Here is a 12,972-nt window from a genome sequence, read left to right as displayed (position 1 = left end):
TTTGTCATTAGCTGTTGATGCCAAAGAAGGAGTTTGAGTTATTCAAGGTATGGTCTCTTCCATTTCCCATGGGTTTTTGAAGTGAATTTTCTTAGTTTTTATACCTTTTTCTTTTCTGAGTTTCTACTTTTCTGCGTGTAATATCTGTTTACCTAACATAATGTAGGCTTCTGTCTGGTTCATGAATACCAGTCATTCATTTTCTTTCCTATAGAGGTAGTATATGCTTGAAACCTATATTTAAAATAATGGTAGAGTACATACCTTTGGGCTGGATGAACCAATTTTAATATGCAGTTCATGCTAAGCTATGAGAAGCACTATTCATAAATGACATCCCTGATTCCCATATGTGAGCAGAAGGCAAGAGTTTATATTTTAAGTGTTGAAAACAATTATCCAAATTTGTTTTATTTGTGTGTGTGGTTGCTAAGAATAAGTAAACTTTGATAAAATAAAATATTTAAACATGCACATGGTATCAATTCTATAGTAAGTATTTTCTCCCACCCGATATTTCCTAAAGAGTTTAATATCTTTTACCTTTTGCTTTTTATGGTTCAGTCTTGTCTTTTTCTTTAATTCTGATTCTTGGCTTGAGCCATAAGTTGACTTTTTTTTAAAGGTTGTTTCTGTCTAAAATTGAACCAAAACTATCAATATATATCACAGGCAGTGAGCGTACTGTCAGAGAATGTCGAACCTATTCCTCCCTTCTTAAACAGAACCTCATCTTTATTTTTGTCAACTTTGGCACAGCCAAGAAGTTTTTTTAAGAGTTCACAAGTTTCAGGAGTTTGTTTTGCTACTTTATGTAAATAGAAACTTGTGGTTCTTATAGGGATTGCCTATTTGAGTATTTCGTTTTAAACTTTTCAGCACTATCCTACTATCTTCTAAAAAATTCTGGTTGCAACTACAGATGTAGCGGTGTATGTAGAAATGTGTACAGAAGCTTTCTGTATGTATGCATAAGCGTATGCTGTTCAGGTTGAGAGCCCTGCTTTAAAAATGTATTAAAAACAAGCTGCCTTTAACACCTGAAAATTTTGGACTGAGCTCAACAAAACCACTAAGACCTTGTAAAATTTTAATAAGCAAGCTTCACAGTCTGCTTTGCTGTCTGCTATCTGGCATAAATCCTACTCTAAAAGGATTCCTGTTCCCAAAACATTTATAGCATATTCTTTTGAAAAAAGAATAGAGTAAAATGGAAAAGAAAACATCCTTGGAAATATGTACCAGCCATTTTTATATCTCTACGACAGTGTCTCAGATACCCATATCTAAAATGTCTAAGGAAAAATCCTGTAACTTATTGGAGAAACATAATTAAGATACCACCATATTTATATAGATTCCACTGATCCTAATACCCTAACCTTATAAAACTCAACTTGATTACAATTTTATGTCCTATCTTTTTATTCACTCATTCCACAAATACATATTGAGTACTGGCATCTCACACACTTGTTAAAAAGAACAATAGAAAGCCTAGCACTGAGCAGATCCTTCCGGAAAGCCTGCATGAGTCCACAGGTTATTTCCCATAGCTTTGCTCCTTCCTACATGCTTGCTGTATCAAGAGCAGTGTGATCCTCTCTCTCCTCCTCAGAGATAGCCCACACACTTGTTTTCCCTTCCATCTATGTCTTCCATTCAATGATATCAAAACTTTGAAGAAATATAAAGAAATTTCTAACAGAAATATTTTACATCCCTGTACCATGCTGCCAGAAGGCAAGCAATGATTCATTACTTCAGTTTGCTTCACCTTCACAGAGAGCAGCATTCACAAATATTCCACTCCAGAGAAGATATGCCAGTGGCCTGTGGTTATGCTGTGCCAGGCATTGTTTAAGCACTTCACAAATCCAAATTCATTTAATTTCCACAACAACCTTGTGAAGGAGGCACATTTTTCATGGGAAACTAAGGTGTAGGAGAAATAACTTGCCCGGATTTATACAGCTGTATGAAGCTAGGATTGGGGCCCAGCACCCTGGATCCAGAGTCAGTGTTGTGTTGCTTTCTGCTGTTCTAGAAAATACTGGATACAAAAGCTTATCATTTCAGGTGGGCACAGTGGCTCACACCTGTTATCCCAGAACTTTGGGAGGCCGAGGCGGGCAGATTACTTGAGGTCAAGAGTTTGAGACCAGCCTGGCCAACATGGTGAAACCCTGTCTCTACTAAAAATACAAAAATTAGCTGGGCTTGGTGGCACATGCCTGTAATCCCACTTGCTCGTTAGACTGAGACAGGAGAATCGCTTGAACCCAGGAGGCAGAGGTTGCAGTGAGCTGTGATCATGCCACTGCACTCCAGCCTGGACAACAGCATGAGACTCCATCTCAAAACAAGAAGAAAAAAAAGAAAAAAAAATTATTTGTCATCTCTTTTTGTTGTATAAATCGGTAGTTGTTTTTTCTGTATGAATGTTTAAAGTGATGTTTTCTCAGAATAGCTTTACTTTGCATTATACTGTGAAAAAAGTTGATCCGATCAGTCACAATCCTTGGAATTTGACTTTTGCCTTATGTATCCATTCCCTGGATTTCATGGTTTCTTTCATTATTTTATAATTTAGGAAAATAGCCCAAATTATATGATTTACTTAGAATAGGACATTTTGTAAGTGGTGGAAATAAGGGAATTAGATATAAACTATTTCCATGCAACATCTATGAGTCACCAAATATTTAAAAAATGGACACAGTCGTGACTCTTATTTTTATACCCTTACATTTCCTATAAAGAAGTATATAGAAATAATGGCAGTTTCTGGGCAAAGGGCACAAGTGCAGCTGTTGCCTATTATTCACACACTTTTTGTCAGAGATTCTGTTCTGATAAAGGGATGCTCATACCAGGCACCACCAGTGAATAGGTGTTGAATTGCCACCTGGTGTCCCTGAGAGTCCAGGCTATTTAATATCCTCACATTTGAGGTGATTTTTAACAGCTCTGTGAAGACAACCATTCCCACCTAGTGCATTTCCCCCGTGGCTTCAACAAAGTTTTAAACATAAAAGAGAGGATAACAAAAATTTACAAAAAATATTGACATAAAAGACTTAATAAACCACAGAGAAAAGGAAGTAAATGCTGAGGAGAGGTTATAGAGAATAACATGTCTTTTGATAAAAATTTTGTTGTAGAACATTCCAAGGCTTTGTAGCATTGTAGCTGGGCAATGGATTGACATCCAGGATGCTTTCTCCTCACCTGGAAGCTACTTGCCACATAAAGCTTCCTGATTTTTCTTTTGACTTGATTCCCTGACCTCTAGCCCTCTGACTGCTCATCTGCTAGAAGCCCATTTAAATTTGCAAGCTATATGCCAAGATCAGCTTCTCTGATCTTATTTCTTATATATCCAATGGACTGACTAAAAGAAGTCTTTCATTTATTCTTAATTATTAAGTCTGTGCATTTATTATTATTATAAGTATTCTTAATCTACCAAGATGCATGTAATTATGAATGTCCAGTCTCTGTGGTCTTGTGAATTCAACAAAACGTTTCCCATATTCTCTATTTTCTAGCATGAGATATTGTAATATGATATGGTGAGAAAAGCCCCAATCTAGGTATTGGTAGATAAATGTTCTAGTCCTGGTTCTGTGTGGCCTTAAAGAGAGCATTTTATTTTTCTGTGCTCCAATTTGTTTGGTCATGAAATAGAAGGAGTCAGTTAAGTGATCTCCACAATCTAGACTAGGTGTAAAATCTTCTCATTCATTATATACATGTTTAAATAGCCCTAAATTAAAAGTGGAAATATTTTCTACTGGTGACTACCAAACCACTAACACTACTAATTTCAGCCTATGTTATTAACGCCCTGTTTTTTAAGCTCAGTCCAGTCATTTAGATACTGCTGGACAGAGTGACCATTTTACCAAAGATGGCTTCATATTCTTTCAGCCAGACCAACCTTCTGATAATTCGTCAGAATTGTTTTTTAAAAATTAATCTCAGAAGACTCTGCTCATTAATTATAGGTGTGGTTTTTAGACAAATATGTTTACTTTTATTCTGCCACATGTATTGATGTTTTCCCAGAGACTTCTTGTGATAATTTATATAATACCCACTCTAAATATATATCTATCGTTTATACATATATAAAGTATTGATAATTACTGTCCAACATGCACATGTACATAATTTTATTAAATGTTCTATGTTTCCTCAGGCTGCTTACAAAATTCAAAACTAAAGCTCAGTAAAATCACATGATAATGCCTACAGTGTTACCTTTTGTAAACTCAGCTAATTAAGCAAGAATTACTCTTGTGTTTAATGAATTCTAATTGTATTCTTTATGAGCAATAGGAGTAAAATAAACCTATACCTTAGTATTTTACTTTAATATACAAATAGTTACTATTGAAATACTTCATACAGTTTATACTGTAGTATAATCTATATGATTAGTTTTCCATGGCTAGATAGTGATAGGAATTAATTATATATTTACAGGCTTCTTCACTGGTTGATTGTGGGCATGTAATTTTACTGTCAGACTAATTTACTCTTTCTGATATTTGAGGTGAAGTATAATTGATATTATTTTAATTCCATTTCCTGTATTAATTTTCTCGTTTGATGTGATTTGCTCCATTTTCCTAAAAGCAATTACTTGGCGAGCTGTCAGAGGTAACCCACATTCGTTCCCTCATGGCACTTCTCTTTAATATAATTTTTTGGATTCTGTCTCTGGACTTAACACCCTCCAAATGTTCCAGCTGTGCTTAGTTTTCACTGCAGAGTTCCAAAGAAACCAAATTTAGTGGAAAAATGTGTAATTCAAAGTAGGTTAAATATTTAAGAACAATTCGATTTTAATGGCGTTGTTGAGGTTACTTGCATAATTTCCCCTCTGAAGCAGCATCTTGTATGAATCAGGAGCTTATCTCTCTGTAGCATTCTTTAATTCTTTAGAATTTCTACTCAGCTTAAGTTGCTAAAGTGACTCATTGCAACTTAATTATCAATAGGAAAGTAAATTTCCTCTGAGGTCTAGTAATTCTGACTTCTTTAAGAGAAAGAGAGACAAAAAGAGAGATTTTGCTTTTAACAGAACTTTGTGTGTGTGTGAGATCACAGGCAAGAGTAAGGAAGTAACAGCATGCAGAAGTAGATCCACACGAGGTCGACCCACCCTTCTAGTTCCTACTTGGGGAGTCTGAGGGGTTTGTGAGGACGTGGGACTTGCAGTGCTAATTACTGGGAAAGTCCCAGGCAAACCAAGGACAATTGGCCAGAATTCTTTTTTTTTTTTTGGATTTGGAGCTTCGGTACCTTTGGTTCAGGACAAAAAAGTTCAGAGTGCGCTTCTGTTCTCCAAGACATTCCATAAACTGATTTACACTGGAATCATTAATTCTGTAGCTTCAACAAAAAATAGCCAAGAGACAGACATGAGGAAAGGAGGAGCCGTAGCTGGGTGGTAGGTTAAGAGGAGTAGAGAAGCTAGGGAGGGACACGGAAAAGTGACGTTAGGAGTCAGTGCTGATTCTTTTTCTTCCACGTGAAGAATTACAAACCAGTTTCCATGAAAGAGCTGTCTTGGTTGCCATTCAGAACCAGTTCATGATTCAAGGAAGGTACTTCCCCCCTTCTCATGTCAGAGGTTGGAAACATGGGGCAGGAAGACAGGACTAAGGAAAGAGGAAAATATGCAAGTAAATTGAATTTATGGCGTGCATTTTCATATGGGTTTTCTTTCATCAAATATGTATTTTAAACCTATTATTTTGTTAGGTTATACTGATAAAGTTGCATTATGTAACAATGACATGAATGAAATAAGGCACAGAACATTTGGTGAGTTTGTTTTCAGGCTTGATTGTGACAGTAACACAGTTTATTCACTTTCTCACAATAGTATTTGATGAATAGCAAAAGCAAAAATTATGAGTAATATCATGGAAAGCAGGGCTCATGGCATTTTTGTTTGTGTAAGCTTTAAAAACAATAACTGAAATTATGATGCTTTTGAAACACTAATGTGAGAATTCATTAGCCCTTTACGAAATTACATACAGAGGACATTCTTGTCAAGGGAATGTTGCCTATACATTAATCAGATGACTTTGCTGTGTGCTAGGTATTACATTCTGGTGATGTTTGCTGTATTTTGACTGCTTTAAATATTTTATTGGCCCAAATATAGGAAGATTGTTTTGTGGGGAATAATAATAACAATTCATTCTTTCTTTCTAATACAGTATTGAATACATTAGAAATATTTCTAAGCCTTGAATGCTAAGGGAATTAGCAACTCAGTTTCTGTCCCATCTAACTCCCTTCTTTTACTCTGAGAATCTTACCATCTACTCCCTTTCCCTGCAGTCCTGCCTCTCTCTTCTTTGTCCTCCTCCTTCCCCATGCCCTCCTTCTTCCCTCAGTATCCATCAGCATTATAAACACTCCCTTCAGATATGCCTTCACAATACTCTTCCCACTTCCTCAACCCCAGCCCACTGGTCAGTGAGTAGTAGCTTTTAGAGAAAGAGCAGAAAAAAAATGAGGGCGTCTTCCTACACCGGTTTCCACAGGTGTCAGTCATTTGCCATGAAGGTGACTATGATGGAGATTGATGTGTTGTTTTGAGTAATCGTTTAATTAAAAAGTGACGTGTCTGTGTGTGGTGTGTATTTTTGTTTTTGATCTCTGTGGAAATTGGGAGGACTCTCTTAAAATCAATATTACCTGATATTTGGGCCATTTTAGAATTTAAAAGTAAATACTGTTCTAATCAAAGGACCAGATTACCAAAAGGTCTTTTTGCATGTAATATGCCAATCCTAAATTAGAATAATTAAAATTGTGCCAGTGCAATATCTAAACTTTGCCTTAATTACAAATTATTGCCCTGTATCTTTGATTCTAAAAAGAAAATGTGCCTTTTGAGAATTTGGAGCCTCTCACAATGGATTATCTATTAAAATTATTTCTTTTAAAGTGTTAACTATTATCTGTATTTTAATAAGAAATATGCACAAATACTGTTTTTAAGGTATGTCTAACAATCATGATTTTAAAATTATTGAAAAGCATTTTGTCATCCAGGCTCAGTGGCTCATGCCTGTAATACCAGCACTTTGGGAGGCTGAGGCGGGCAGATCACCTGAGGTCAGGAGTTCTAGACCAGCCTGCCCAACATGGCAAAACTCTGTCTCTACTAACAATACAAAAAATAAGCCTGGTATGGTGGCCTGTGATCCCATCTACTCTGGAGGCTGAGGCAGGAGAAGCCCTTGAACCTGGGAGGCAGAGGTTGCAGTAAGCTGAGACTATGCCACTGCACTCCAGTCTAGGCGACAATAGCGAAACTCTGTCTCAAAAAAAAAAAAAAAAAAAAAAAAGACATTTTGTCACATCTACCTTTTTTCTTTTAATACAAATGCCTACAGGCCCTTTTCAAGTATTTGTGATTTGCAGTCATAAATATTTAAAGACCATGCCATTACCCTCACAACCATCCACCCCACGACATTCCCATTTTAACAAGGGAAATTTCTAATTTTAATAAGTTAACATTAAGATGACAGCAGAAAAAGTTATGCCTTGAACAAAATAATAACCAACATTTTAAAATTATTTGTTGAAAACAGAATTAAAAACCTTTTAATATAGTATACATTTAAAATGAGTAAGTGATACTTTGTGCTATTGACATTTAGACTTCCAGTGCAATTGGAAATTATTATTAAAATAAATTAAAAAATAATTATAAATCTTTCTGCCTCCCCTGGTATTGTGTGATTCCAAACCCAAATTCAGTTTTCTTGAAATTTATTACTATAATACTACTATTTGCTATTGGCATAGCCTTGTGACTCCTTAACTTACATTTTGACTTTGAATAAATTATGTACAATGTTTAAAATATGATTTTTAATGATCATTATACCATATAGGATTACAGACAAATTTGTAATGGGTTTACAAGTTTGTTTACAAATAGTAAACAATGTCCTATCAAAGTATAATTTGTTTTCCTAGCCTAGGTTTATAGTTTTTAAATTTTAAGTTAATTATTTGTCTTTTTATAGAAACAAAGGATGGAGTATGGCCCAAGACCAGCTGATACTCCCTCTGCTCCATCACCTCCTCCAACACCAGCTCCTGTTCCTGTCCCCCTTCCACCTTCCACCCCAGCACCTGTTCCTGTGTCAAAGGTCCCAGCAAATGTAACGCGTCAAAACAGCAGCTCCAGTGACAGTGGTGGCAGTATCGTGCGAGATAGCCAGAGACACAAACAACTTCCAGTGGACCGTAAGTTTCCCAAGGAGGCAAAAAAATGTCTTCTGCAGATGAAAAGCACTACTAAGTAAAATATTGTTTACTGTTGATTCTACTTCTATTAAATATAAATAATAGTCCTTTATACTTGCAAGGTACTTAATAGATTGCAAAGATTTTCACCTAGTTTCTCATCATCTACATGATTCTGAGAAATAGGAAGTGTTCTCTCCACTCTCTAATGCATGCCTTTCTAGTCCTTTTCCAATATATTATGATGGTTGAATGCAGACTCTGGAGCCAGACATTCTGGAATTTGTATAGTGAAATAGCACTTGCCAGCTGCTGGACCTTCAATGACTTAATTATCCTCTCAGCACTTCAAGATCTGAAAAGTGGAGAAAAATAATAGTATCTGCTAAATAGGATAAGTGTGAGGATTTATTGAGATAATGCATAGAAAGCATTTAGTTCAGTGCTTCTCAGCCAGGAATGATTTTGTCCTCCTTTCCATCCTTATGAGGACATTTGATATTGTCTGAAGATGTTTTCAATTGTCAAAACTGGGGAAATGCTACTGATGTCTAATGGGTAGAGGCCAGGGATGCTTAGCAGCAGCTTACAGTGCACAGGACAGCCCCCAACAACAGAGTTATCTGGCCCAAAATGTCAATGGTGCTGAGGTTGAAAACCCCTGACTGATTCTAACTACTGCATGACGCATAATAAGCAATCACTTATCTACATGCTGCTGTCATCATCATTATCCTCATCATAACCTTCCTGCTTCTCCTCCTCCTATTTGCTATTCACAATAGATGCACAGTCACACTAGGTTAACATAATCACCTGCCTACAGTAGTCTCAGGTTTACCCTCTCAATTCAGATTTCATGTGATTTAGGCTTCAGTGCCATATTTTCATAAATGTAAATTTGATGTTTCTATGAAAACCATATTTGACTAAACTAGAGAGACACTATGCCCAACTTTGGATTATCGTTATTTGTATTATTGGTGAATAGCAGTGTAGATGTTTTGAAAACTGTAGATAATTTTAAGATAAATTTTGTTTAACTTTGTAGTATATGGCATGTCAATTTAATCTCCAAATTTGGTGTTTTAAACGTATTATAAAGTTACTTTGCTTTACCTATACTTGATATATAAAAAGTCTTGGAAAACCAGAGCTGGGAAGATATTTCATATTTCCCCAATATAACAAAAGTATATTAAGGTTGTGTGTGTGTGTGTGTGTGTGTGTGTGTGTGTGCACGTGTGTGTGTGTGAGAGAGAGAGAGACAGAGAGAGAGACAGAGAGAGAGAGACAGAGACAGAAAGAAGGAGAGAGAAAGGGAGAGAAAGAAAGGGAGAGAGAGAGATGGATATCTATCATTCCCTAAATGTGGGCCTTTTTTAAGGTTCTGTCTTTGTTTTCCACATAAACTACTTTAACTGTAGTTCATTCTATTTCTGTTTCTATCAATACTGCCTATGTTGTTGGAAAAAGAATGATTCCCAAATAAGTCATCATATTAAAACTCATCTCTGACATCCAGATACTGGTATGGAACTGTTGACTTTACAGATGAGATTGGATGCTTTCTATTTATGTTCAAAACTAAATTACCGAATCCTTCACTCCCATTTTCATCCTACTGTTTTTCTCACCTCAGTAAGTCATTGCTACATCTGTTCAGTTGTGGACATTCTTGATAAATTAAAAAATAAAAAAGACATTAAAACTATTACTATTTAACAGTTCTAAAAATTCTGGTTAAATGTAATTTAATAAGCATAAGCCTAAGCCTACTTTTACAATTTAACAATTCTAAAAATTATGGTTAAACATAATTTAATAAGCATAAGCCTACTTTTACTCATTAATTTTTCTTCCACAGTATATCCAATTTAAATGACTGTCATTTCTATATGTTGATCTTAGCAGAAAATTAAAGGAAAAATGAAGTTTTAGAAAACTGATTAGTTCTGTCTGTACAGCAAAAACAACTATGTGTGTGAGTGTGATAACAAAATAGAATCTGCTACTAAGTTTTTTAAATTATGTCGATTTTTAAAAAAGAGCTTTCTTTTTCAAAGAAACTAAAGACATAGTTTTAAGATGAGAAATTTCTATAAATATTTTTATTGAGTTCCCTAAGGAGAAACTTCCTGTTAGAAATGAATGTTCCCTGCTTTATTCTTCCCACAAGTTTATAGCATTTCCCTCCGTAGAGACGTCAGCACAGTTATCTTTGAGATGGTGGGATGCTTTTGCCAGGCCTAGGATCAGAGTTCATTGGCATCCAGTCCCCAATTGAAGCAGTGTGTGGGTTAGGACAGTCTGTTCTTTGTTCACTCTGAGAAACCAAGAATAACCTAGTGGGAAAGAAGCATAGTTTGCATTCTTTTAAAGATAGAGGACTCTCCTGATAATTGTGACTCATCATGAAATTTTCAAGTCTGTTTTTCATAAGTTAAAGGGTGTCCTTGGTGTGTAAAGTATAAACATCTCTCCCCAAAATAACACACAGACTTGTTTCCTTAGAATAATAAAATCTTACAATATATTTGCAACTTAGGTCAATTTCCTTTTTAAGATATCGCAAAAATATAGTTTGGCATTAAATAATTTCTTTTTATAAAACAAATATTTCTTAGTTATCTTATTGTAGACAGTTTTTTCCTGAATGAATGTTCTTTAAGAACCAGACAGTAGCACATATTTCAGTGTACGTTTATTGATAGCCAGATTCCTCTCAAAATACGTCTACTCATGTTACCTACATTCTTTGCTTACTGCCTAAACTTCTGGTAAAAATAAAATTGAAGGAACTAGGAAGTAAATACTCATAGAAATCTATCAAGTAGCAGCTATGAACAGGGGGAAAAAGCCAACATGCCTGTTTTTACAATGTAGCAAGTGGCAAGAGCCCCTTTTGTGGAAGTCTATGTGTTGCCTATTCAAAATAGCTGCTAAGCTTTGTGTCCTAGACTATTCAAACTGTTTTATCTCTCCTTTTCATCACTTTTAAGATACCAACAATTTAGTTGCTTTGTATTTCTTCCATTTCCTTTGAAATGCTAGTCCTTTTATTTGAGTTTAATCTTTTGTAATCAGAAGGGTTATTTTAGAAAGGTGTAAAGTTATTCTGGTTTGCTGTTGTGTGTTAGAACATTGGAAATGGAAACCCAAAGCCCAGGAACGTGTTAGATGGAGGTTTTTTTGTACTTCCTGGAAGAAAACTATGCTGTGGAGTGGCGATGATCCATATAATGGCTAAGTTGGCAGATAAGACTAAATATTTTAGTGTGGTGATACATTTTATTTTTTTATTCCTTTGAGATGCACATATATGCCGTTTGACAGTTTGATGTAGAGATTTTTTTAAAAGGTATCTAATGAAATGTATGTAATGTATACTTAAATGTAACGATCAATAGTATTCTCTCTCACTTAGCATCCCCTACTCCTCCCTTTCTTCTTCCCTTTTTCCCCTTTTTTGACTTCTTCAAAAGATTTCCTAGATACTTAAGCCATTAAAAAAATTAGACTGAAATAACACTAACTATTCACACTTTCTGTTACTTCCCAGGGGCGCCAAACATTTTCTAAAACCCTTTCCCTAGGGAAAAAAAAATCATAGAACATTGATCACAAAAAGCTCCCTTAGTGACCGGGTCATTGCCACTTGCCAACTTAGTTAGATTCCTATATCATATCATATCAGGTTTTTGTTCTTATTTCTTTCTTTCTTTCTTTCTTTCTTTCTTTTTTGAGACAGAGTCTCACTCTGTCACCAGGCTGGAGTGCAGTGAAGTGATCATGGCTCACTGCAACCTCCGCCTCCTGGTTTCAAGTGATTCTCCTGCATCAGCCTCCCAAGTAGCTGGGACTAAAGGCGCACGCCACCATGCCTGGCTAATTTTTATATTTTTGTAGAGAAAGTGTTTCACCATGTTGGCCAAGATGGTCTTCTTGACTTCGTTATCCACCAGCCTTGGCCTCCCAAAGTGCTAGGATTGCAGGCATGAGCTACTGCGCCTGGCCTGTTCTTATTTCTTGAAAGTGAAAGTAAACAACGTAAAGTACCTATGTGTATATACACACATATTTTAAATACACACGCAGACATAATATTCCCCTTTCCGTACTTTTATGTCTTTCCTATTTTTGTCATGACAGTATGTTCATATACATGTTTTCCATTAGCATAAATGGCTAGGAAAAAGGAGTAGCTAGGGAAGTTAATCAAAGGTGATTTTAATGACTTTGCCTATACAACAGCCCTGTGCTGAGTCAGAAGATCCTGTTCTAGCTACATTATTCTACTAATTCAAATGTGACTTTGACAGATCATTTCTTTGTTTTTGGCCTTATCTGATTATTTAAGGGTTTGTACATGATGATTCTCAAAGTCTCTCTTGGTGAAAAAGTCAACAGAATGTCTCATTTATTCGTTTATTCAACAAGTATTTATTGAATTAAAGCACTGTTCCAGGTGTTGAGGCTACAGATGCAAACAAAAAAGGGAAAAGTCCTTTTTCTCCTCAGGCTTATATTTTAATGAAAGAAGATAGGTTAAAAAACAATTAAGTTGGCCAGGCATGGTGGCTCATGCCTGTAATCCCAGCACTTTGGGAGGCTGAGGTGGGTAGATCATGAGGTTAAGACATCAAGACCATCCTGGCCAACATGGTGAAACCCCAT

The 12,972-nt window shown here is 35.8% G+C and overlaps 1 protein-coding gene across 8 annotated transcripts in view; it reads left to right on the top strand.

Moving 5' to 3' along the window:
* Positions 1-12,972, top strand: part of EPS8 (epidermal growth factor receptor pathway substrate 8) — a 168,525-nt gene that overhangs the window by 143,731 nt on the left and 11,822 nt on the right. For all 8 annotated transcript variants that reach the window (XM_032253731.1, XM_032253739.1, XM_032253732.1 and 5 more), the window contains exon 18: positions 8,073-8,295. In XM_032253731.1, the coding sequence (XP_032109622.1) occupies positions 8,073-8,295 (223 nt within the window). The remainder of the gene's footprint in view (positions 1-8,072; positions 8,296-12,972) is intronic.

The sequence above is a fragment of the Sapajus apella genome, unplaced genomic scaffold (genome assembly GCF_009761245.1).
Source record: "Sapajus apella isolate SASKATOON/1434 unplaced genomic scaffold, GSC_monkey_1.0 scaffold84, whole genome shotgun sequence".
Taxonomy (NCBI): domain Eukaryota; kingdom Metazoa; phylum Chordata; class Mammalia; order Primates; family Cebidae; genus Sapajus; species Sapajus apella.
Note: the sequence above shows the minus strand (reverse complement) of the source record. Positions and strands in the feature narration are given on the sequence as shown.